The following is a 27,137-nucleotide window of genomic DNA, read 5'->3' as shown; positions in this document are numbered from 1 at the left end:
AAGTTTCCACCTCGAAATTCTGGAGTCAACACATATACTGTATTCCTCTCAAGGAAAACGCGAGTAATTCTTCGGAGGGCTACTGAGAGAGAATGGGACCGAGGGAGCGAGCTTCCATTTATTTATAAGTTTGGTAAGCTGTTTCCCTACATTTTAAAGGAAGAATTTACGATTAAAAAAAAAAACAGGAACCTGCCCTCCTTAGCCTAGAATGTGAATAGCTCAGGCTTTTGTTTGCTTATCAAAACGCGGGGGAGAGGGCAAGAAAGGGGTCGGTGGAGGTGCCTTTCGCCGCCACTCCCTTTCCCTCAAGGGGGCTCGCTGGGGAAAAGAGATAATGTTAACTGCCGGCGGCCACCCGTTTCGCCCCTTTATCTCTGAGCCCCCCCCCCTCCGGCGTCGTTGGAAGGGCTCCGAGAGAAACAAAACACGGAGGCAACCAACCAGGCAGCCGGCTGCCTCCTCTCCGTAATCGCTCAGAGCGAGTGAGGAAAAAGAGTCGCTCCAAAAGGGGAAGCGGGTGGAGGTGGAGGTGGAGGAGGGGAGGGACAAAGGGCGGGAAGCAACTTCAGGGCAGGTGACACCAAGTTCGGCTTCCCCAGCCCTTGCGCGTGCCTTTTTCTCTTTTACCTTAGACGGTCTCCTCTTTCCCGCCTCTTGAAACACACAACCCCCCCGAGGCTGCGGAGAGATTAGAAGCGGGAGAGATTAGAAGCGGGAGGCGAGTGATAGATAGGAAAGTCCTTAGTTGCCTGAGGAGAGGCGGCCAGAGTGACAGGGGTACCCAGCGAGCGAGTTCTCGTGGGTTTAATTTTATATCAATCTATATCTATCTATCTATATAGAAAGCAGCCGTGAAATGCACTTGAAAGATAAGGTGGCTCTGGTCACAGGGGCAGCGCAGGGCATAGGCAAAGCCTTCACCCAAGCTCTGCTGGAAAAGGGCTGCAAGGTAAGTGGAGAGGCGGGGAAGGGTCCCAGCCACAAAGATCACCGGCAGGACGAGGCTGCCCTTGTCCCTGTCTGGGCGCCTGCGTCTGAGGGAGCTGACAGGAGCTTTTCGTAGGGCGGGTAGTAGCACCCTGGCTCCTCCTTTTTGTTCACACTGCAACTGTCTCAATTGGCTTCCCTTCTCCAACTGACGTGGGGGACGCAGCTTCTCTCTCTCTCTCTCTCTCTCTCTCTCTCTCTCTCTCTGTGTGTGTGTGTGTGTGTGTGTGTGTGTGTGTGTGTGTGAGAGAGAGAGAGAGAGAGAGAGAATTGAGTTTTGAAGAAGAATGTTGGTATGTGTATTTTCGAATGCACACATCTCTATATGCATCTGCAAGTGCACAAACATGCCATGAATGTGTCAGTTCATGCTTTTTAAACAATATTCATGCTTATTTGTATGAAAATAACAGTATAAGAAGAATCATTCTGTGGAGGGGAAGGTGTGTGCTTATGTGTATCTTTAGAAACAAATCTATATGTGGATACGTTTATAGTGAATTCAGTGGCTGAAATCCTGTTGCTCAATATAGTAAGTCATCGTGGAGTAAGTCTATTAATTTAGTGGGAATTTGCTGAGTCAACTCCTCTATAAGTTCCATTGATTCGGTAGGTCTAAACCAGTGGTTCTTAACGTGGGCGATAATGCCCCCCAGGGGGCGATTTCATTTTTCAGGTGGGCGTTAGAACAAAAAGGGGCGGCGTGAGGGCGCTGGAGCACAAGGGGGGCGCAGGAGCAAGCCAAACCTGTGAAGATGGTTGCAGCCTTTTTACAATGTGCATGAATATATATTTTCCTCCAATCTTAATTCAGTTTCAGAGTTTTCGTCTTGAAATTTTTAGTTTCTGCATTACGGTTTGTTTTTATGCCCTTTTTATATTTCTTTTTGCGTCTTAAAATTCGCTTGCAACTAAATCATTAAATGTTACTTTTGGGGGGCATTTCATTTTCTTGGAATTGAATTTTGTTTTCAGGGGTCATTGGATGTAAGTGTCTTAAATAAATAAATAAATAAATAAATAAATAAATAAATAAATAAATAAATAAATAAATAAATAAATAAATAAATAAATAAATATCATCACCGCGGGGAGGGGGGGCGATAATAACTTCCTCAATGGCTCAAGAGGGCGTTTCTTTCAAAAAGGTTAAGAACCACTGGTCTAAACTAATTGCAGCCTACTGTGCAAAGCAACACAATTTCAGCTTATGCATATTTGCCCAGAAATTCCACTAAACTGAACGGTATTCAGGGAAACGGTATTCTGGGAAACTAAATACAGTGTTTTTACAAAATTGCATTACTAACCATGCTTACTAAGGAGTACTTCTGATCATGTATGATTGCCTTTTAAACATTGAGTTTTGTAAATATTAAACACTTAAGTTTTCTGTTTTAAACAGGGAAGGTATAAACATATTTAAATTAGTTGGATCATATGCAAAATGTACATGTATTTTCTATCTGTTATTTCATGTAATGACGTGTGTTTGCATAAATATAGGCAGTCTGTTTGCTTATCAAGCCTTTCCCCCTCTTCTACGAAAAGGACAGAGTGATTATTTCTTGTCTCTCTTGTTACTGTGTGAAATTAATCTAAGATTTAAGGTTGATCATTATCTCCTTTTCGCCCAGGTTGCTCTTGTGGATTTGAATGAGGAAGTAGGTAAGGCTAGCAAAGATGCCTTTGACAAGCAGTTTGATGCACAGCGAACCATCTTTGTTCCCTGTGATGTTTCAGATGAAGAAAAGCTAAAAGGTAAATGAAGGAGTGTATTTTTCAAAAGGACTTTCATGTCATCTTCAGTCTGTTTTAACATAGAGAGATCTAAGGGAAAGCATGATGTAGAGTTTAAAAACATGAGGCTAGGATTTTTTAAGAGCCTCCATCTAAGTAGGCTTTAATGCATACTAAATCTGAAAGTATGAAATATTACTAGTGTGTTCTAGGCTGAAGAGGTTGGAAATGTATTTGCAGAGTGTTTGTTACTCTTATGCCTTTAGATGTGACTTATGAGGGCTGTAGATTTAAAAACAACAACCCAAAGCCTTAAATATGGATCTTTCTTTGCCAAGACTAAGACTTCAGATATTTTGACTGGCATTTCAAAAAATAAAATCACGAGTCGGTTTTCAAAATTTCATGAAGTTCACATACATACAGTATATCACAGAAGTGAGTACACCCCCTCACATTTCATAAATATTTTAGTATATCTTTTCATGTGGCAACACTGATGTAATGGCACTTGGCTACAGTGTAAAGCAGTGAGTATTCAGCTTGTGCAACAGTGTAAATGTGTTGTCCTCTTAAAAATAATGCAACACACAGCCATTAATGTCTAAACCGCTGGCAACAAAAGAGAGTAAACATCTAAGTGACAATGTCCAAATTGGGCCCAAGCAGCAGTTTTCCCTTCCTGGTGTCATGAGACCCATTAGTGTCACAAGTCTCAGGTGTTAAGGTAGAGAAGGTGTTATTGCTCTCACTCTCTCAGACTGGTCACTGGAAGTTCCACATGGCACCTCATGGTAATGAACTACCTGAGGATCTGAAAAAAAATGAATTGTTGCTCTACATAAAGATGGGCTAGGCTATAAGCAGATTACCAAAACCCTGAAACTGAGCTGCAGCACGGTAGCCAAGTCCACAGCAGTTTAACAGGACAGGTTTCACTCAGAACAGGCCTCGCCATGGTTGACCAAAGAAGTTGAGTGCCCATGCTCAACATCATATCTAGCATTGCTGCAGAGGTTGAAGGGGTGCGGTGGGGGTCAGCCTGTCATTGCTCAGACCATACGTTACACACTGCATCAAATTGGTCTCCAGGGCTGTTGTTCCAGAAGGAAGCCTCTTCTAAAGATGATGTACAAGAAAGCTCACATACGGTTTGCTGCAGATAAGTAAACTAAGGACATGGATTTCTGGAACCATGTCCTGTGGTCCAATGAGACCAAGATAAACTTACTTGGTTCAGATGGTGTCAAGTGTGTGTGGTGGTAACCAGGTGAGGAGTAAAAAGATAAGTGTGTTGTGCCTACAGTCAAGCATGGTGGTGGGAATGTCATGGTGTGGGGCTGCATGAGTGCTGCTGGCACTGGGGAGCTACAGTTCATTGAGGGAACCATGAACGCCAACATGTACTGAAGCAGAGCATGATCCCCTCCCTTTGAAGGCTGGGCCACAGGGCAGTATTCCAACATGATAATGACCCCAAACACACCTCCAAAATGACCACTGCCTTGCTAAAGAAGCTGAGGGTAAAGATAGTGGACTGGCTAAGCATGTCTACAGACCTAAACCCTATTAAGCATCTGTGGAGCATCCTGAAATGGAAGGTGGAGGTGTGCAAGGTCTCTAGCATCCACCAGCTCTGTGATGTTGTCATGGAGGAGTGGAAGAGGCCTCCAGTGGCAACCAGTGAAGCTCTGGTGAACTCTATGCCCAAGAGGGTTAAGGCAGTGCTGGAAAATAATGGTGGCCACACAGAATATTGATACTTTGTGCCTAATTTGGACATTGTCACTTAGGGATATACTCACTTTTGTTGCCAGCGGTTTCGACATTAATGGCTGTGTGTTGCATTATTTTGAGGGGACAGCATATTTACACTGTTGCACAAACTATATACTCACTGCTTTACATTGTAACCAAATGTCATTTCTTCATTGTTGTCATATGAAAAGATATACTAAAATATTTATGGAATGTGAGGGGGTGTACTCACTTAATTCATTAAATATTATTTGAATATTACAAAAGAAAACAGGTAAATGTAATGAAAAATCAGGGAAATCACATACATGAGTATAAGCTTACATTCTTTTGTTTTATAAAAGCAAAAACTATACTTCTGGTTATCATTGTCAAATTTAATGTACTTACAGATGCATTTCAGAAGACAGTGCAACATTTTGGACAGTTAGATATTGTGGTTAACAATGCTGGAGTAAATAATGAAAAAAACTGGGAAATAACAGTCCAAATTAACTTGGTGAGTTTATTTTGAACATTACACATTTGGTATGGAATCTTTTAAAAACTGTTTTATGCAGAGACACCCTTGCACTACATTTAAGAATTGAAAGGAAAAATATTTTGTTGCCAAGTGAATATGATTATATGGTGAAGTGCTTAGGTGCCATACAATATGATCTATTACATTTTCCCACCTATATTACCAGTATAACACAACCTAAATCTAGAAGAGCATTTACCTTAGCCAGATTTAATGTTTTTACCTTCTAAACTCTTGAAAGGGAGATTTCAGGGCACACCCTATTCTGATCGTTTATGTCTTTGCGTTGGTGGCAAAGCAGAAACAGTAGGGGATGTTATACTGTCAGTTCTATCACTCAAGGATCTTGGCAAGGATCTTCTCGCCCCAATTTTTCAAAAATTTCCAATGAATTTTATATTCTTTTGCTGCTGTCCGATAAGGTTTCTTACATTACTAATAAAGTGGCCAAATACTGCAGTGCCACAATAGCTTGCCATAGTCTCCTGATCACATAAGGTCTTCAAGTGCTCCCACCATTGTTAGAGATTTCTTAATTAACTTTACTTTCTAGGAGAGTTGGGGTGGCATACTGATGGTTATACAGTGGTGCCTCGCTTATCGATTGCCTCGTTTAGCAATGAATTCGCATAACGATGTGTTTTTTTAGAAAATAATATGCACCGTATAACAATGTTTCCTATGGGCGATTTTCGCTTAGCGAAGTTTGGGACCATAACGAATGCGATTTTAGGTCCCCTGCTTCACTTAACAATGTTTCTTTTTTCAATTAAAAAAGTGTCTTAGAAGGGTCAAAAACAGTTCTAAATGCTTGGATTCGTTAGAGGACCCCCTAAGTCATGTGCAAACCTGATTTGGCTTTGATCTGAGTTTTCGTTAATTTATGGTTAATTTTTTTTTCCGGCCCATAGGAACCAATGGACCTGTCAAAATCTGACAGCTCCATGCTTTCCTATGGGGGAAGAAAAAATTCACAAAAAATTAACGAAAGTTCAGATCACAGCCAAATCAGGTTTGCACATGACCTAGGGGGTCCTCTAACGAACCCAAGCATTTAGAACAGTTGCTGAGTCTTCGCTAATTTCTTGTGAATTTTTTCTTCCCCCATAGGAAATAATGGAGCTGTCAGATTTTGACAGCTGTCAAAAGTTGGGGGGGAAATTCACCATAAATTAACGAAAAGTCAGATCAAAGCCAAATTAACTTTTGCATCCGTTTTAGAGGGTGCAGAAGCTAATCCAAGCATTTAAAACCATTTCTGACCCTTTTATGACACATTTAATTTTGCAAAAATTGACTTCGCACAGCCATTGAAATGTATTGAGTCAGCTTCAATACATTCCAATGGAGGAAACATTGTTTCGCTTAGCAATGTTTCCTATGGGTTTTTTCGCTTAACAACAGCAATCTGTTCCAATTGGAATGGATTAACCGGTTTCCAATGCATTCCTATGGGAAATGGTGTTTCGCATAGCGATGGTTTCACATAGCGATGTTTTTTTTGGAACGAATTAACATCGCTGTGCGAGGCACCACTGTATGTGTCTCTTAATTTCATCTTATATCATGTGACTGCTGTGATGTTTTAAACGCTTTTATATTCTTCAATGCTGCTGGCTAACTTAGAACTTCTTTTTTAACTTTAATATTGTAAAAGAGCCAGATGATGCACTGATAGTGACTTGTCTTGACTAATGTCTCTGATATTATATGGTTTTATCTAAATAATGTATTTTTATTTTTCTGGTCATGGTCATTGACCATAAATTTTGTATTATTATTATTATTATTATTATTATTATTATTATTATTATTATTATTATTATTATTATTATTATTATTATTATTATTATTATTATTATTATTATTACAGTGGTGCCTCGCTTAACGAGCACTTCATTTAACAACAAATTTGCGTAGCAATGGCTTTTTCGGAGCTATCTTGTGCTCCGTTTAACGATGTTCCCTATGGGTGATTTTTGCATAGCGATGTTTGGGACCATGCTTCGCATAGCAATGACAGTTTGGGTCCCCCTGTTTCGCTTAACGATGGTTTTGACAGCCTCATGTTGGCTGTTTTTTATATGTTTAAAAATGTTTAAAATGTTTAGAATGCTTGAAATCATAAGTGAACTTAATAAACCCTTTGTTAAACTAATTTGACTTTATTCCGACTCTTTTTAAATTTGTTGTAATTTTTCCCCCCTATTGAGATTCATTGAATAGGTTTCAATGCATTTCAGTTGGGGAACTGCGTTTCGCTTAGCGATGTTTCCTATGGCGATTTTCGCTTAAGGACGGCAATCCAGTTTTCAGTCCATCTCTATGGGAAAACGCGTCTCACTTAACGATGTTTTCCCATAGCGATGATTTTTTTGGAACCAATTAAAATCGTTAAGCGAGGCACCACTGTATTATTATTATTATTATTATTATTATTATTATTATTATTATTATTATTATTATTATTATTATTATTATTATTATTATTATTATTATTATTATTAAGAAATAATTCCTGGATTCAGCTGATTTACTATGGGACTAAAAGCAAGTATTACTTTTACAGTATGAACCAACCTTTTTTTGAACTTAGGTTTTAAAAAACAGAAGTCAATAAAATAACCATATTTGCTTCATGCCTGTCCTGAACCAGGAGACACATTACAGTATTCTGAATGTGTATACAGGCACTCCTCACTTAACAACTGAGTTCTGTTCCTATGACTAGGTCGTTAAGCAAACTGGTTGATAAATGAGGAGCAATAATACTGTACAAAAGAGTAATAAATAACGTGCTGTGGAGAAGGGGCATGGTAAAGATGTAAGCACACATTTATGAAGGTCGTAAATCTGAGCAGTCATTAAACAGGTAAATTATTAAGTGAGGAGTGCCTATATTGACAAGATATGGGGACGAGCTGCCTAAATAGCGGTTCGTCTTGGTTCGTGATTCATCAAGTTTCTGTCAGCCTAGGCTTTTCTCTCTGCCTCTGAGGATGGATAGAAAAGGTAAATATTCATCCCTTCATATTCATTAGGGTCTCTGGAATTCATGCATACAAAGCAACAAATATTTGACAAATCAGCAATTTTCTACAAATATCACAATTCAGTTTTAATTCATCCCCATGTCTAATGTTGACTGCATATTGAGTTGTTTTTCTAATTTTCACATATGAACAATTCTAAGACAAACTATTCTACATCTGTTATTTAAAATAACTTCCTGAGAAGTTGTCTCATTTTTCTAGTCCAACAGTTCCTTGGTTCGTAGAGACATGGTAATAGAAAATACCTGTGAATGAGATTCCACTTTGTGGTCTTTATTAGGAGAAGCAGATTATGATGGGTACTTGGACACTACATGTCTGTTCTTACCTCTTGGATCTCAGCAAGCAAGTCCAAATTTATTTCTATGAAGTTTCTCAAACTGCTGTGATCTACCGTTTAGCAGTAATTTTTAGGTAAAAGGTCAAGGTTCCCCTTGACATTTAGTCCAGTTGTGTCCGACTCTAGGGCCCGGTGCTCATCCCTGTTTCCAAGCCATAGAGCCAGCGTTTGTCCGAATACAGTTTCCGTGGTCATGTGGCCAGCGCGTCTAGACACGAAATGCCATTACCTTCCGATCGAGGTGGTACCTATTTATCTACTTGCATTTGCATGCTCTCGAACTGCTAGGTTGGCAGATGTTGGGACAAGCGACAGGAGCTCACTCCATCATGTGGATTCGATCTTACAACTGCTGGTCTTCTGACCCTGCAGCACAGAGGCTTCTGCGGTTTAACCTGCAGCGCCACCATGTCCCCTAGCAGTAATTTTTAGTTCTGCCTTTATTTTTACATAAAAATCGCTCCAGTCTTGATACAGACTTTTACATTTTTACTTTGTATAGTTAATAAAGGTACATTTTTAGTCCAGTTGTGTCCGACTCTAGGGCGCGGTGCTCATCCCGTTTTCAAGCCATAGAGCCAGCGCTTGTCCGAAGACAGTTTCCATTGCCACATGGCCAGCGTGACTAGGGAGTGCCATTTTACCGTCCCACCGAGGTGGTGCCTATTTATCTACTCGCATTTGCATGCTTTCGAACTGCTGGGTTGGCGAGGAGTTGGGACAGGCAATGTGGATTCAATCTTACGACTGCTGGTCTTCTGACCCTGCAGCACAGGCTTCTGCGGTTTAGCCCACAACACCACCATGTCCCTACAGTTACTAAAATACATTTTCATAATAAAAAAAAAACCAATCCTATTTATTTATTTGCTTATTAAATTGCATTATTGGGATAGAATTCCTGATTAAAACCATTAATTAAAATGATTTTTTTGAATGAAAATTTTCCACTATGCTGTCAGAAACAAACTGAGACAGTCAGATGTCCTGTAGCTTTGTTTGCACTCTGAGCTCCTTAAATAACCTAGAAACATTACCTCTCCCTGATGTTCCTAGTACATGAGGTGACTTTTTTGCTCCTGGCCCCAGGGATGGAAAGATCAGCCAGTCTATAAAGGCAGGGGGGCATTTCCAGTAGGAGGGAGACAGGGTGCTAAAGCCTCATCATACTCCTTTTTCTGCCTCTTCTGGGTTTGCTCAGCAGTGGGGGAAGAGCACTGGAGCAGCATAATTAGGACATCTTAAAAGTGGCACAATAAAAATAAAGTTCTTGCCCATTTAAACCCAACAGTCGTCTCATCTTTTATTAACTGGGTACAAGTGCAAACAAGTATATTAATTAGCCAAACCATACTTTTGCAATGTTGACATTTTAGAAGGAGTCTGATTGAGAACAGTTAGGATTGCTTCCCACTAATCTGTTTCTAGTAACTCTTGCATAGTTACTGGGGAGTAAGTCCCACTGAGCAAAGTGGGACTTGAAGTGACTGTAGATGAATTCATCCTTTGCAGAACCTGCATTATAATGAGGATAAGACTGATTATATAAATTTTACATAGAATTAAGATCCACATCGTATGATGTTTCTCTTTTGCACATTACTTCTATATATAAAGCCCAGTTAAAATTAAAAAGAAAAAGATTCAGGTAAGTACAAAGTTTAAAGTACAAAGCCAATAATCAGTACAAACCCAACACTATAAACCCAGACAAATACAAAAGAGGGTGTAGTCTTTAAAACACACATGTTTAACTGTTAGCTTTCCTAACAGGAAATAAGGGCAAGGAAGAATGCCAAGGGGTGGCATAAGAAGCCACGGAATGTAAAACATTGTAAAACTGCTCAGAAGAATAAGACTTACTTATGTCTGTTCACACCTGTGAATAACTGATAGCTTTAATATATTAACGGTTAATGTGCAGCACAGGAAATCAACATTCTAAAAGGCAATTCTAAAAATGGGGGGCAGCTCAAACAAACATGTATAACTGGACTTTGGATCAGCATCAGATTTGGCATATATGTAGCAGGCAGTTTGCTCATGCTCTGTACCAAATTTGGGGGAGTTTGGGGCAAAGGGTTTTCAAGTTATGATTTTTTTTTTAATGTAAAAGTGTTCCTCTAGTGCAGAAACAAGAAACCTTAAATGTATACTTAAATGTAAACCTATGTATACTTCAGTTTCCATTTTAAAGAGCCATGGAATTCAATTCTTCAATAAACCTCCAGTTTCTGGAGGTGGGATATTGTGCTTCTGTATCCTTGATTCAAAATGCCAGGAAACGGCCCAATTTTGCTGCACAATATTGTGCCTACATTGCCAGAAGGAAAAAGGATGCTAAGCTTTATATAGCACAGGGAAGCCTAAATTGTGACATCACCAGTGGCAGCATCAAGATGGTCCTACAGGATATTCCCTTGGGCTCACTGCCATTCACATTTATAGAAAAACAACCCTGGCAGTTGGTTTGTGAGAAATGGTTACTTGATGGAAAAAGGAGTTGCTTCTGGTATTTTCCCTTGCTCGGTGTCATCTTATGAATAGTAGTGAGCCATTCAAAGCTGCCCCTTTGCTATGTAAAGTTTGGCATTCTTCCTACTGGCAATGTGGTTGTGATATTGCATGATAATATCAGGCCATTTTTTGGCATTTTGAATTTTGTGTTCAAAAGCATAATATCCCACATTCATAAATCAGAGGGTTTTTTTAAAAAAAAGAATGAGATCCTACTAAGAAAATTTATTTACACTAGACCCAAAGAACTAACCACTAAAATGACTGAGCTATGCTTTACAGTGATTGTTACATGTGTTACCTGTAGTGACCTGTAGTAGGATAGCACTAACGCACTGCATCAATTATATTTTTTTAAAATGGAAACTTTCTCCTGGAAGCAGGAGAAGAAAGGTGGCAAAAGGAGGCGGAATTTTGTTTTTGTTTCATTTTCAACATGGAAATGAGCCAAATGGGGTCAATTGAGGTGAGTATGCCATTTGGATGCAAGGATCGTATCAAATGGCATACTGATCTCTACCCAAACTTGCTATTTCAGTTGTTGTGGTTTACTAGTCCTTCCTTAATCTTTCCCTTTATCCAAATTCCATGGGTATGTACAATTAAAGACAAGAGGATATTAAAATGTTTACTTAATTTTTTTATATATATATATATGTCCTGTTTAGTTTGCCAGGGAATATAAAAGGTTATTTTAGAATCCATTAGCTAGATGAAGAGCATCTACAAGACTTCCAAACTGAAAACTAAAGAAATTCTGAAGGCAGAACAAAATCAGTTTTGAAGTTAGAGATCCTCAGAAGTAATTTGGAAACACATAGGATAGACATAAGAGAACATCTGTAAGGCCTTTAAATTATTTCAAGGTGTACACTGAAAGAATGTGCACTGAATGTACCTCAAAAGAATAGTTCTAATATGTCAAACTGAGAGGTTCTAAATGTGTATTAACTCTGTATTTTTGTATCAGATTTCAGTGATTAGAGGAACATACTTGGGCCTGGAGTACATGAAAAATGAAAATGGAGGCAGTGGAGGGGCAATTGTTAATATAGCATCACTAGCAGGTAAGAGAGCTTTATGTTTTATTTTTTTATTTTATATTTTATGTCTTGTGTTTCCAGGCTTCAAAGAAACTTACATAAATTGCTAAATATAGCCAAAATCCTATTGTTTAAGTTATGTCTTCAGAAGTACAACAACATTACTGGCAGGGGGATATTTTCATTAATTAAAGTCTCCACCTTCTCTCTCATGGCTTGTCCAAATTGCAAGTAATCCATGTTATTACATAGAAACTGAAAGTCATGAGGCAGAGTGGGGAAATTTTTAATTACCAAAAAAACTCTGTCTTGGCTGGTAATGTCATCTGGCAGCAGAGACTGTTGGTGTTTGAATTTCTGTTGATAATGCTGCTGAGCTCAGATATGATGCTAAGCTTGGAATGTGGGCATCAGTTTTTCAGCTTTATCCTTGACCCTCACTGGGTCTTGAAAGGTTTACAGAGACTATGTTTAAATGATCCTTTGTGTCAGTGATACAAAATAAAATGAGCAAAAAGATGAAGAAGAAAACCAAGGAGCAGTCCTCTCAGCCCCTGTAGCAACCACAACCATAAGTTTAAATACCAATTTCTGTGAGAACAATAACACAACTTCCAGCTGAGATAATTATACTCCCTCCTCCACTACTGCCCATTCTCTCTGGGCAAAATGCACTGGATGATGCATTAACGATTGTCTGATAACTGCTTCTACGGTGCAGGAAGACATTCATTCTAGTAAGCCTAAGCAACTACTGATGTGTGACTGCTGCATCTCTTCCTTGGATCAGTTCAGATCATCCTAGCATCAGTCTGCCAAATTCCAGTGTTTTTCCAGAACAGTATTGCTCTGCAGGAAAGGTAGCAACTGTGTCTCTCCAGATGCTTTTGGAGTACAACACTGGCTATCCCTCATCATTATGTGTTGACTAGTTGCTGATGGGACCTAAAACATCTGGAGGGCTACAGTTCCCACAGCTTCTTTAGAGGGGCTAACTGTGGATCCTTGGGATGTGCAACTCAATATCTCTTTGGCATAAATGTTCTCACTGTTCTTTATATACTTTGGTTGAAAATAACTGAAAATGTGGCTCCTATTAGTACTCTCTCCATGATGATCCTTGGTATTGTATTTTGTTTTTGAGCCAAGACTGCAGCTATGTCAGTGTCCCAGTAATTCACTGTCAATACTCTGTAATTATCTCCATGTCATCATAAGGTCACCTCTACTATTCCTGTATTGTCAGTGCAAACCTAGTAACATTGCCCATCCTATAAGTGGGATTGCAGTTTGCAGTTAATAGGATTTGGTAATTCAGTATTGTCTTCAGTATCTATGTCCATCCTTCTGTCATGCAGCTATGGGAGAACTAAGCTCCTCTATAATCTACTAAAAACGCTACAAACGTGGGCAACATGTCACCCTCCAAATAGCAACACTTAGCAGCCTTCACCAGCATAACTAATAGTGAGGGACTTTGGGAATTGTGATCCAACAATATGTAGAGGGCTACAGGTTGCCCTCCCTGAATTTAGACCTAATGTAAAGCAATTGCTGAGAATGGTCTTTGTTTAGTCCTAAGATAAGCAAACAGTGTCTCTTGAAAAATAATCTATCTACTCTTCTATAAGGCAAAATGAGCACATTTTGTTGCCTTTTGTCTCTCAGGGTTTCAGTGTCTTATGCTGCCCAGTGTAGTGTGCATTACATTTTTTTATTTTGTTAAAAGCAGAAAGCCTTAATATTTTGCCTCTTTCATAAGGTTTGCTTGCTGGAAATGTCTATTTCATACTTTGCATGACAATTTATTTAATTTTTTCCTAAATGATGGTCAAAGTTTCTTTCATAAAGAAATAATCAAGAATCCTTATAGAAAATTCCATATGCAAATTCTGGAATGTGTTTTTTAACTGTCATCTGTGTTCTGATATTTGGAGTGTAAGCTACAGCTATAGTGTGCTTATTATAGCACTCTGTTATTGTTATGTGCTGTCAAATTGCCTCCAACACATGGTAACCTGATGAATGAGAGATTTCCAAAATACCCTGTCCTCAACTGCCCTGCTCAACTCTTGTAAACGAAAACCTGCTGTGGAGCATTCTAGCCATGATATATTGTCGTAATATTTATGGAAGAAAATGGGATTTTATAAATATGTTTGTTTGTTTGTTTGTTTCTGCAGATAGACTTTAAAGAGATAGACAATGTTGTTACATTTTTAGGAGCCATATTCTGACATATAAATAGTTTTAGGCAGCAGTACTACACACACACACTTTGAGAAATTGTATTGAAAGAAATGGCATTTATGTTAAAGGAGACATGTATTATGCTGCTGGTATAGTGTAACAGAACTGCTAATAATAAAAAGTTAAGGCCTTGGAATGTGTCTTATCACTGAACTTCCTGCTGATTATAGTGCTTGAAACTATGTGTCCATTAAAGCATTATTATTTCCAGTTGAAGTAAGGGATTTTATAACAGCAAAAAAGAAAATAAAATCCCACAGAGATGCCAAAACACTGATAGTACAAACAACAGAGAAAGGATCAGGGCATATTTCAGCCAAGAACTTGTGAATGAGAATTCATACTGCCAACCTAAAAGAGAAAAAGCAAAAGCAAAAAGCAAAGAGTGCTGCTTATATACTGCCCATAATGCTTCAAGCACTCTCTGGGCGGTTTACAAGTTAATTATGCAGGCTACACATTGCCTCCCCAGCAAGCTGGGTACTCATTTTACCGACCTCGGAAGGATAGAAGGCTGAGTCAACCATGAGCCAGCTACTTGGGATTGAACCCCAGGTCGTGAACACAGTTTTGGCTGCAGTACAGCAGTTTAACCACTGCGCCACAAGCAAATTGAATTTACCAGTTTATACAGACCTTCAGAATTAAAGTTCCAATCTAACTTTTTATGTTCTAGTTAACCGTAAATATTAATTATAGCATATGTAACTTGGGAAATGCAAATAAGTACACTTTCAATGTGTTTCTGGCAGGGCTGACCAGTAGTGATACCTCCTCATGGCCCCATTACTAGCACTGCACAGCTATGTGCCATTTTACAACAATCCAGAACATGTTTATTTTAAAATGGCAGCATCTGAGTTATGTTCAAAGGAGCACTGCTGCTGGGGTAGTCCCTTGTGAGCTGAAGAAACCATGCAAAAGTCACTATTTTAAGGGAACTCCTAAGTCTAGAGCACCCCTTGACATCCAGAGAGTTCTTAGTATTTAGCTGAGCAAGCTTGCAGAAGAATATGAATACAAATGTAGGTTTGAATGCTCCATTTAGACAAAATCATGGCATAAATAATGTAGATACTAAGTTGTACAACCTATTCTTTTCTAACATTAACACTATTGGTCACATGAATCCAACAGTCACCTTACAGGACTGACTGTTTGCATACATATTAGCTTCACTTTTGTCAATTTCTGTTTGCCAATCTCTTCTTTTCATTCTTTACTATCAAAGTACAAAATGGTGAAACTGTCTGTCTTTTTTAGATGTACACACATTTATCATTCGAAAAACATACTACGTTAGATCCAGATTCTTTTTTATTGCCAATATGTTGTCTCAGAATTCTCATGTAATATTTTCAGAGGAAGCAATCTTTCTAGTTTTTCCCTATACCATCTCTTCCAGAGTGTTCTGATGGACCCCTAAACTTCCTCTTGGAGACATATGGAACTTCAGAAATGACAAAGAACAACATCCCTGTTTCTGCTACTTTGTCAGAAATTTCCCACAGAAGGAAATAGTTTTTCTCACCCAAAATACATATTTTGTAAATAATGAGGGGGATAATGGATGTTCTGTTTTTCTAATTTAGTTTGCAAATGAAAAATCTGACATTATGATACTGAAGACATTTACTTTATATCCACCAAACCAAATTATACTAGTTTGATGGTGGAGGCTGGAGTCTATTTTAGACAAAGCAAGTGCTCTAACTAGACCACAACTAAAAACTCATCCTAGTGCATACTCAGGTGGGAAATTTGTTCAGTGTTTTTCTTTTTATTCCTTCATTTGAAGTTCCCTTTCTCTCCGTTATTTCTTATCTTGAGGTTTACTCTACATAGCATTATTCTGATTTCTTTCATGTCCTTTCCCTAGTTTTCAGCAGACTGAAAACAACTTTGCATATCTGAAAATGCAGATTGTGATTTATTTAAATATTTTTGTACTTCTGAAATGTTTTTAAAAGGTAGCTTTGAGTGCTCAGTCAGTTGAAAAAGTAATATGGTACAGTAATATAATGTAGTAGCATATATAATAATATGCCATTATGTTGATTACAACTTCTGGCAATTCCACTAGGGATTCTGGTTATAAAGTACTCTGAAGTGGTTTACCAGTCTCTCCTTCTGGTGCTGCTTTGGGATAGTGCAGTTTGCCCAAGACCATACAGGTAGAAAGGGCAAGAAACCTTATCAGCCACCAATGATCTTGGCTGGCCGCACACTGAATATTTGACCTCCTACACACACCAGCCCCACTAAGCTATAGCAATATAAAAATAATCCATCTTTGCTCTTCAACTTTTTCACAACAACAATGCTCTGGATACCTCCTGTTCAGATTACTGTAATGGGGATTTTGTGGGATTTGCTTTCAGAGAAATGAATGGATGCTTCAGCTGGTCCAAAATGCTACAGCTAGACTGTTGACCAGTGCAGTTACATGAAGTTACACAGCTCCTTTTTGTAATAGCTCCAGTGGCTAACAGTCTGTTTCCATGCACAATTCAAAGTATTTGTTATGACCTATAAAAGCCATAGAGAGCAACTCCAAGATATTTGAAGAACTATATTCTCCTCAAAAAATCTACCTGGGCCAAAATTTGAGATATACAGTAAGGTCTTCTCTCACACACCCTGCCCCTTGCAAATGTGTGTTTGGTGAGGATATGAGACATGGCCTTCACTATGGCTGCTTCTGGTCTGTGGAATTCTGGATTCCCCGTTTTCCACCAGTTCTTGCTATCAGACGAAGATCTTAATATTATAATTTATTTAGTTGTGTTGTAATAGAACACTTTGTTGTGTCATTAATTGCACCTGAATTCAAAATTCTTTTTGTGAGCCACCTTGAGCCACAATTCTGAGCTAAAGGTAGGATTTAAATGAAATAATCAGTACATTTCAGTCAAACAGAAGTATTGTCGATTCAGAACATTTTTAAACATTTCACATGTATTATTTATCAGAATTGAAATGAATTTTTGATTAATATTTGTGATATTTTCTTTTGTTTGTTACAGGACTTCTGCCTGTTGCATACCAACCAGTGTATTCTGCTTCAAAGCATGGGGTAATTGGATTTACACGTTCAATAGCTGTGAGTATGAGCAGCTGAAGAATTCTCATAATTTCCTTCAACCACGCCTTCTTATTTACCATTTTCGTGATATATCAAGCTTTTGCATTGTTCATCTCTCAGTTATCTTGGCATTTTACCTGATCAATGCATTTGTGTACTTTACAAGTAAAACTATTTTTGGTTTTCATAATCTAATTATTTAAACTTTTTAATGTATCTCAAGTTATTTGAATAAAATGAAAACAATGTTAAGAAAAATATTTGATTGACGTGGTAAAATGGGCTCAAAATATAGGTCATAATCTAGAACTAAGTGCCTGGTCACAAATTTGGGAACGAAATATTAAAATGACTAAAATCTATAAATCTAAAAGATAATATATACGAAATGTTTTACAGAGGGTATGTAACACCAGAGAAATTAACAAAAATGTATAAAAATGTTTCTAATAACTGTTGGAAATGTGAAAAGGAAGTAGGGAGCTTCTATCATATGTGGTGGATATGCAATAGGGCCAAGGACCTTTGGAAAATGATTCATGAAACAATAGAGAAAATTTTAGGGGTTAAAATTGCTTTGACACCAGAAATGTTCTTATTGAATATATCACCAGCTACACTAAAAAAAAAAAAAGACTTGACCTTACACCTGATAACTGCAGCTAGAATTGTATATGCCAGTAAGTGGAAGACTACAAAGGTGCCGACGAAGAAGGAATTTATTGAGAAGATTTTGGAACTAGCAGAAATCGATATTTTGACAGATACACTAAATGATAGACTGGATAATAATAAATGGGAACCTCTTTATATCTGGATGAAACCTACACCAATTTAAGTAGAATAGATTAGATTAATATTATGTTAGAGAGTATAAGACAAGATGAAATGAATGGAACATACTGTAATAAATCACTCTGGTTGCAATGGATAGAAAAGCAGAAAAAATACAATATTTATTAAAAAAAGAAAAACATTTGATTGGCAGCAGCATTAATGTGTAGATGATGGGTTAATTCCAGCTCACACAAAAATCTTTTGTAGCGTGCCTAGCTTATATGGCTATTGAGTAAGATGTGGATACATTTGCCTACCTTAGAAAGGTATTGCATTAACTGTGTGGCAAATGCTGATCAAGCAATGTGGATATCTTAGCCACCTACCAAGCAACAGCAACTAATTTGATTGGTACTCCATTGAGGGACAATGGGCAAGTCTATTGTCCCTTCTCCACCTGCTTTCCTCTATTAGTATACTAATAATGATATTTAGACTGTAAATTCCAGAAATTACCTGGAGGGAGACAAGAACTATTATAGCTTGTGTACTTTCCTTTTTCTTCTGATATCAGCTATAAATATTTCTAGATAGAAAAGCTATTTTAGGATAATAGAAGGACATGGATAACTGATGAGCAAACTCGGATGCAAATATAGGTAAGATTTGGCCAGAGCCTGCAAATTGCCCATTAGATTTATGCTATATCCCTTCTTCCTCCATGTACTGCATTCCAGATGTTAGACTGCCAAGATTTGTGATGGCTGGCCACACAGATTGGAAGACATGGAAGTTTCACTACTAAACATTTGGAGACCCCCATGTTGGTTAAGTCATGATCAGTCTAAAAAAATAGCAAATACTGAAGTCATGGCTCAAATTGTTGTTGGAAATTTTAGAGATGAGCAGTTTTTTTCACTTCTTAAGATAATTTCATTCTCTTTCATTCTAACATAGTAGAAAACTTACCTTGAGGACTGAACCTGGGTCTTTCTGTATACAAAGCTACATACTATCCCAACAACATTTAATACATCTGACTCTTTTGTAGATGGCTGCCACCATAGGAAACTATGGTGTACGGGTCAATGCAATCTGCCCTGGTTTTGTCAACACACCGATTCTTCAATCAATTGACAAGGAAGAAAATATGGGCCAATACTCAGCATATAAACAAAACATCAAAGATATGATTAAATTCTACGGTATAATAGAGTGAGTACGCACACTACTATTTGATGTCTAAGTAAAATTGTAAAAGAAGAAAATGGAGAAGCAGACACCAGAAGCTGTGATCATAAAGGCTACAGTTTTCTATAAAGTACCTCATATAACATGATAGCTATTAAAACTTAGGATCAGTCTGGTGTTCAGTTTCTTTATACCCTGCATCCTCTCTCTTTGTAACTACCATTAGGATTCTATAAGCCTACAGGTTCTTTTCAGGTAGCTTGGTTGCCCTGATTCTTATTTTTTAATTTGCAAAATGCACATTCTTCTGCATACATATAGATATCACCTATATACGGTATAGGTACCATATATAGAGTTGGACAGCGAACCAACTTTAGCAGAAATTAAAAGCGGCCTTGAATTCCCTCGCCTCCGGCAAGGCACCTGGGAAGGATAACATCCCTGCTGAAGTGCTGTAAAGAGATCATCACCACCAAGTTGTATGAAATCTTTTGTCTTTGCTGGAGGGAAGATGGAGTACCACAGGAAATGAAGGATGCAAACATATAAGAACAAAAAAGACGGGGGGACTGCAATAACTACCATGGCTGGGAAGCTGCTTGCCCATGTTGAAGTGGGGTTGTTGTTGTGTTGAAGAGACTCCAGGTGCTTGCAGACAGAGTCTATCCAGAATCACAGTGTGTCTTTCAAACTAATAGATCCACCACTGACATGGTATTTTCCCTCAGACAGTTGCAGGAGAAATGTAGGGAACAATGAAAACCACTCTTTGTGGCCTTTATAGATCTTACAACGGCCTTTGATTTGGTTAGCAGGGATGGCCTTTTTAAAATCCTTCCCAAGACTGGATGCCCACCTCGACTCCTTAACATCATCAGGTCCATTCATGAGGAAATGAAGGGCACTGTAGTTTTTGATGGCTCAACATTAGATCCCTTTGACATCCAGAGTGGTGTGTGAAACAGGGCTGTGTACTTGCACATCTGTTTGGGAACTTTTTTGCTGTCATGCTGAAACATGCTGTCATGCTGAAACTGCAACAGAAGGTGCCTACCTCTGGAGTAGATCAGATGGAAAGCTCTTTAATCTCTCTAGATTGAGAGTGAAGACCCAAGTCCAGCTGAAATGCATGCAGGACGTCCTCTTCGCCTATGACGCAGCTGTTGTTGCCAAGATTTTGAGTTAACAATCAGCCTGAAGAAAACACAAGTCATGGGCCAGGGTGTGGACTCACCTCCCTCTATTACTATCTCCATGCAAGAACTGGAGGTTGTTCATGAATTTGTGTACCTTGGCTCAATGATCTCTGACACGCTCTCTCTAGATGTTGAGCTGGATAAATACATTGGCAAAGCAGCTACCACATTCTCTAGACTCACAAAGAAAGTATGGCTTAATAAAAAGCTGACAGCATATACAAGATCCAAGTCCATAGAGCCTGTGTCCTGAGTACACTCCTGTACAGCAGTGAGTCCTGGACCCTTTGTGCACGGCAGGAGAGGAATCTGAACATGTTTCATATGTGCTGTTTCTGACACATTTTTGGTATCACCTGGCAGGACAAAGTTCCAAATAGAGTAGTCCTAGAACGAACTGGAATTTTTAGCATGCATACATTACTGAAACAGCAACATCTGCGTTGGCTTGGCCATGTCGTGGAAATGGCTGATGGTCGGATTCCAAAATATCTCCTGTATGGAGAACTAGTGCAGGGAAAGCGCCCCAGAAGGAGACCACAACTGTGATACAAGGATATCTGCAAGCAGGATCTGAAGGCCTTAGGAATGGACCTCAACAGATGGAAACCTTGACATCTGAGCATTCAGCCTGGAGGCAGATGGTGCATCACGGCCTCTCCCATTTTGAAGAGATCCTTGTTCAGCAGGCCAAGGCAAAGAGGCAGTCCCGAAACCAGCAAAATCAGGGAGCTGGACAGAGGACGGATTGTATTTGTCTTCAGTGTGGAAGGGATTGTCACTCTCAAATTGGCCTTCTCAGCCACACTAGACACTGTTCCAAGTCCTCCATACAGAGCACATTACCATAGTCCAGCAATGGCGAACCTATGGCATGCGTGCCACAGCTGGCACGCAGAGCCCTTTCTGCTGGCACGTGAGCCATAGGTCATCAGATCGCTACTCCCCCCTCCTGCAAAGCCAAACCTCAGAGGTGGCTGCAGCTGGTGCTGGTGCTTCGGCAGCCAGATCCGGAACAACTGCTGCTGGCAGTGGAGGGGTCTTGAGGCACTTCCGTGCCGGGATTCCCACCACTCCTGGTTCTGAGTCCACCACTTCTGGGTCTGTCTCCATTTCCGGTTCCGGGTCCACCGCCACATCTTTTCTTTCCCAGTTTGGGCATGTGAGCCCAAAAGGTTCACCACCACTGTGCATAGTCTCTTGAAACTGAAACTTAACCAACTATCTCTATTCACATCATAGGCATCCTTCAGTCTCGAGAGACTATGGTAACATGCTCTGAATCGAGGAGTGTCCTCTCCAGAGCACAAAGCCCGGGTAAGGTAATATGGAGGATAGGCTGTTACCCAAGCAGCAAATCCCCCCTCTCCACGTTGCTGAAATGGTCCAGTGGAAAGGCAAGAGCCAATACGACTGGTTCCAGCAACGTCGCAGGAGTTGGCAGAATGACACGAGCTGCCTTCAGGACTCCAGCTCCGGATTTTGCCTCAAGGTTAACTCCTGAAGCCTTTTCTATCGGTGGATATAGCCACAAGGCAGTGGAGGTTTGAAATCGGAGTTTTCCTTCTCCGAGATGGCCTGCCTTCCATGCCTTCCTTCTATTCACAATGGAACAATAAATTTGTGGTGTTTGACATGGGGTGACAACATTCTTCTCTTTCACTAACAACACTGGTGAGTCTTATTATTTCTAAGCTCCCACACAGAATAGGTTGTGGCCAACATTCCCTATAAGCTTTGTGGCCACATATCTGCACGGTGCTGCATTAGTGCAATGCAACCAAGCCAGTGTTGCCACCCATTTGCATCCAGTCACAGCCAGAACCCCACCCAATGCTAGCAGAAAGTTAGAAGGAATGTTGGTTGTGCCTTATCTCTTCTCAATCATAAACCCAAACCAGTAATTTCAGGTGCACATTCACTACCCAGAGGAAGCAGCTTGTGTGTTTAAATAGATCTGTCTTTTTTCTCTCCACTATTTTAGACTTTCTCAACTTCCAAAACATATATATTTAGCTTTTGATTTGAGTGGTTCTGGTTCAAGATGGGATATTCCATTTTTATTTTTAAGTAGATTTTGGTCAAAATTTGTCTTGTTTCATTAATGCAGACAGGATGATAATGGAGCACTGGCACAATGCCACCAATTAACAAGTGGGAACTTGTTAATTAGCTTCATTTTGTTGCTGCAAGTTATCCCATTTCACTTCCAGCAGAATAACTATGCAAGAGGACTTTGACCTTTATCTGCAAGGCAATGTAGCAAAAAGAAGGGAGAGGACAGTTGTTGAATACTAGAGAGACAGTTAATAAACAGCAGATATTTACTCTCAGCTGTGAAAGTAGTTGCAGTCACTTTAAATCCTCAGTGATGTATGGAGAACAGTATTGTTTAAATACGTCTTCAAAGTAGCAATGGGGAGAAAGTTGTGACTCTCAGCTGCTATCCTGACATGCCTTCCAGTTCTCCCTCTCAAGACTAGGCTACATTTGACATGTGACTACAGATTCACCTCATCAAAACTAGTAGTGAACCTTCACTACACCATGCTCAATGGATATGATTTAAGATATTAGAAATGACCACACATCCAGTAATTATTAATTATATGCCAGCCATTGTCTGCATACTGCATTGTAAGTAATGGCTTAGCAAGGCAGGAACTAACCTTTTATAGATATTGTTCCTCATCTCAGTGACTATATGATATGTCAGCTTTGCAGCTAGAAGTGGAGCTTCCATAAGAGGTATGGGATAAGAGCCTGAGAGGACATCTGATTATCTTAGTAATAGTGTGCCTCAATCCACATTTTGGAAATTAGCTTCCTTTTGTTTTGTAATCACTCATTGAGAAGGAACTACAAGCATAATCTATGAATTGATTCTGTTAACACAGCAATTTTGAATAATGCGGTTCTCAATGGATTATGCTTTTACAATCTTCTAATTCTGAAACGAACATCTCACATTTTCTGACTCTTAAGTCAGAGACAAATGCAAGATGCCATTTATTTATTGTTTGTTGTGGGGTTTTTAGGTTCTTTGATCATGTTCTGAAGGTTGTTCATCCTAACATTTCGCCAGTCTCTGTGGCCGGCATCTTCAGAGGACAGGAGTAGCACTCTGTGCTCTGGTGCAGTTTGTTTGGGAGTTGAGTATTTATAGCTGTTGGATCAGCTTTTGTCCTTTTCAGGAGATGGGTGATTATGGTGATCAGTGTATTTTTGTTGTGGGTGTATTGTTGTGATTAGGAGGAGAGATTATCTGTCACTGTGATTGATGGGTGTAGTTAGCTGGTCTTTTGTGTGTAGTGATCACCGGTCCTTGTGGCTGGGTAGAGTTTGTTGGCCTTTTACAGGCTGTATTTTTCAGTGCTGGGAGCCAAGCTTTGTTGAGTTTTAAACTTTCTTCTTTTTTGTTTTTCTGCTGGTGTTTGTGGATTTCAATGGCTTCCCTGTGCAGTCTAACATAATGATTGCTGGTGTTGTCCAGTATTTCAGTATTTTGAAATAGAATTTCATATCCAGCTCGTTTTACTACTGCAGATTTTTCTGTTTGTTTTAGTCTGTAGTGTCTCTCATGTTCTTTGATTCTGGTGTGGATGCTTCGTTTTGTGGTTCCAATATATACCTGGCCACAACTGCAAGGTATCCGATATACTCCTGCAGTGGTGAGAGGGTCCCTTCTGTCCTTTGCTGACCGTAACATTTGTTGTATTCTTGTGGTGGGGATGAATACTGTTTGTAGGTTGTGTTTTTTCAAAAGTTTCCCCACACAGTCCATGACCCCTTTGATGTATGGCAGAAATACTTTATTTGTGGGTGGCTGTTTTTCTTCTTCAGTTTGGTGTTGTTTTCTTGGTTTGATGGTTCTTGTGATTTCATTTTTGGAGTAGCCATTTGCCTGTAGGCCCCAATTCAGATGGTTGAGTTTGGTGCTGAGAAATTGAGCTTCACAGTTCCTATTTGCCGGGTTTACCAGTGTTTTGATTATGCCTCTTTTTAATTGTTTATCCCCTGTCTTTATCCTTAAAAGGATCAATGAAACAGGGATACAAAATTTTAAAGTGCACCTGCCTTCTCTTCCCTTGTAGACTGAGAGTGACTGGAAAAGTTCTTAGAAGATAAAGGAATAATTTGGTCTCCATATGCCTATTCTTATAGTACAACAGAGATGAGGAAACATCTTTGACCCCAAGTTTGAATTAGTTCTGGGCCACCACATTGAGGATCACATGTGAGCAGTTGGTGATACTACCTCATTGGTCCTACACATATCTGCTCAGGTCCAAATAACATACTCACACAGAGGGATATCCATCCCTCTGCACTTGTAGTGGGGCTTTTTAAAAAAATCCATCACTGATGCCAGCTGAGTCATTTTTTAAAGCTCCATTGCAGCAAAGGAAGAGTCACAGAATTGGGGCAAGGAGTCTTGATTGTGCTCTATGCACTACTTTGAAGTTTTTACATATTGCTATCATTAAAAGCTTTTGTTAAAGCTGTGTTTAGCAAAAGACAGATGATTCTTCTGCAGAAAGGCTCTACATTGAGGAGGGCAGGTCTAGCCCTTCTATCAGCAAACCCTTCACAAAAATACAACCTCATTGGTAGAAAAGACAGTATGAAACCAGGTGGGCTTGATGGAGACCTCTTGCTATTAACATGTTATAGGTTTCCTACCTCTGTAGAACAGGATTCAGTATATTGTGGACTGTTCACAATTCTTTTCCTCATCCCCAGCTTCAGCAAGTATTGAAGCAACTGAATGAGCAGCTATACTGTGTGTCCGTGTATTTAGCTTTGTACAGGACTGTAGTTTCATTGTTTCTGACCCTTTTTTAATAGTCCCGAAACTGAAATACATGTTTTAACATATTTGTAATGAATCATACCTGATTGTTATAATCTAACTTCTTTCATAGCCCATCTCTAATTGCTGAAGGATTAATAAGAATTCTCGAAGATGATACATTAAATGGAGAAGTTATGAAGATTACAAACAAACAAGGGATTCATTTTCATGAGTATAATTCCCTACCATTTCAATCAAAGCAGCAGTAAACCCTGTTATGTGACTGTTTTGAAGAGAAATGTTATTTGCTTCCATAAACTATATTGGATCAAGTTGTAATCAGCAAGAAAATGTTACTTAATACTGAAAATTCATGTGATATGTCACTATCCCATATGTGAAGTACTAGTTATATTGCAAAATTGATTTTATATATATATGAAATGTAATATTGTTAGTTATTTTTATAACATATGACATTTCAGATTTATGAATATTTGAATACTACCCAATTTTATTTGTGACCTATATGTTTTTGGTTTTATTGTTTTTAAATTTGTAATCCTCCCAGAGTAGACCTTGGGTCTAGATGGGTGGAATAGAAATCTAATAAATAAATAAATAAATAAATAAAATGTAACAGATGTAAGTAGTATTATCTAGACCCCTTTCAATCTGGTTTCAGGCCCAAATATGAGACAGAGATAGCTTTGGTCACCTTGATGGATGACCTACACCAAGAACTGGCTAGGGAGAATGTGTCCCTGCTGGTTCTGCTAAAGGTCTCTAAGTTTGTTTTTAAAGTTTTGAATGTTTTAATTATGTAATAGATTTATTAATTTTTATTGTAGTTTAATAGCTTTTCAATCCGTAATTTATTGTGTTTTTAGTACTATTTGTTTTGGCATTGTAATCTGCCTTGGATCTCTTTGCTAAGATAAAGGTGGTGTACAAATGAATGAATGAATGAATGAATGAATGAATGAATGAATGAATGAATGAATGAATGAATGAATGAATGAATGAATAAGGGGAAAAGTTCCTGTAAAAGTATGGAGATCTGAATAGTTAGTTTTAAGTTGGATAAAAATGATCATCCACATGACATAAGGCTTAATTTGAGATCATCAGTGCCTTTTCCCCTTCCCTCCTCCTCCTCCCCTTCCTCCTCCTTTTTTCTCTGCTAAAGTCATCATTTATTTGTTTCATGGATTTGTTCCTTGGCCTTCATTTCCAATCAGAGTAAGGTTTCAGTTAGGTTACAAATATGCACAGAAGTTATGTGTTTTTTTTCCAGAAACTGCTCCAGAAGTGAAGTTCCGGCACGCAAGTTTATTTCTAAGGTTTACTTCAAGGATTTCTAGAAAAGAAGTAGTTCTCAAAGCTGTGACATTCACAGTGCAGTTTGGACATGAATTCTCATGAATTCTGTTGCCCTTTGTGCTGAACCAGAACCAACAGTGACCAGCTAGGGAAGAACTGTTGTCCAACCTGGATAAACCCAAAGCTGTATATGCCATAACAATTAAGTACTAACACAGAGAAGCAAAGTCTTGCAGAAGACTATAGATATTAAATGTAAAATACCTACAGAACCTACATGTTAAATAGGAATTCACTGTAAGAAAACTTTTTCCTCCACATAAATTTTTATTTTATATACAGTTACCCTGTTTCCCACAAAAAATAAGACCTAACCTGAAAATAAGCCCTAGTATGATTTTTCTGGATGCTCGTAATATAAGCCCTACCCCCAAAATAAGCCCCAGTTAAGTGAAACCCCACCCTCCACCATTGTGCAGCAACAATAAGATGACATGACTGTATTTGAATAAATGTAGATTGTACATGAAAAAAATAAAGCATCCCCTGAAAA

General features: G+C 38.9%; 1 protein-coding gene across 4 annotated transcripts; it reads left to right on the top strand.

Moving 5' to 3' along the window:
* Nucleotides 1-27,137, top strand: HPGD (15-hydroxyprostaglandin dehydrogenase). Of its 4 annotated transcripts, XM_020803553.3 has the most exons (8): nt 411-485; nt 846-952; nt 2,628-2,751; nt 4,881-4,987; nt 11,892-11,988; nt 17,241-17,317; nt 19,128-19,291; nt 25,392-27,137. In XM_020803553.3, exons 2-8 carry the CDS (start codon nt 860-862, stop codon nt 25,528-25,530), a joined length of 801 nt encoding a protein of 266 aa, XP_020659212.2. In that variant the 5' UTR covers nt 411-485; nt 846-859; the 3' UTR covers nt 25,531-27,137. The 4 variants fall into 4 exon arrangements, with proteins under 4 accessions (XP_078250003.1, XP_020659212.2, XP_020659230.2 ...); XM_078393877.1 differs by lacking the exons at nt 411-485; nt 846-952 and adding an exon at nt 1-133; XM_020803561.3 differs by lacking the exons at nt 411-485; nt 846-952 and adding an exon at nt 1,085-1,283.

Source organism: Pogona vitticeps, chromosome 5 (genome assembly GCF_051106095.1).
Source record: "Pogona vitticeps strain Pit_001003342236 chromosome 5, PviZW2.1, whole genome shotgun sequence".
In the NCBI taxonomy this organism is placed as follows: Eukaryota; Metazoa; Chordata; class Lepidosauria; order Squamata; family Agamidae; genus Pogona; species Pogona vitticeps.
This window is presented reverse-complemented; position numbering and strand designations above follow the sequence as displayed.

Excerpts from the sequence above, each read along its gene's own strand:
- HPGD (XM_020803553.3), top strand. The coding sequence starts at position 860 with ATGCACTTGAAAGATAAGGTGGCTCTGGTCACAGGGGCAGCGCAGGGC. Across the intron at positions 2,752-4,880 it reads AGATGAAGAAAAGCTAAAAG|ATGCATTTCAGAAGACAGTG; the intron begins GTAAATGAAGGA and ends ATGTACTTACAG. Across the intron at positions 19,292-25,391 it reads AAATTCTACGGTATAATAGA|CCCATCTCTAATTGCTGAAG; the intron begins GTGAGTACGCAC and ends CTTCTTTCATAG.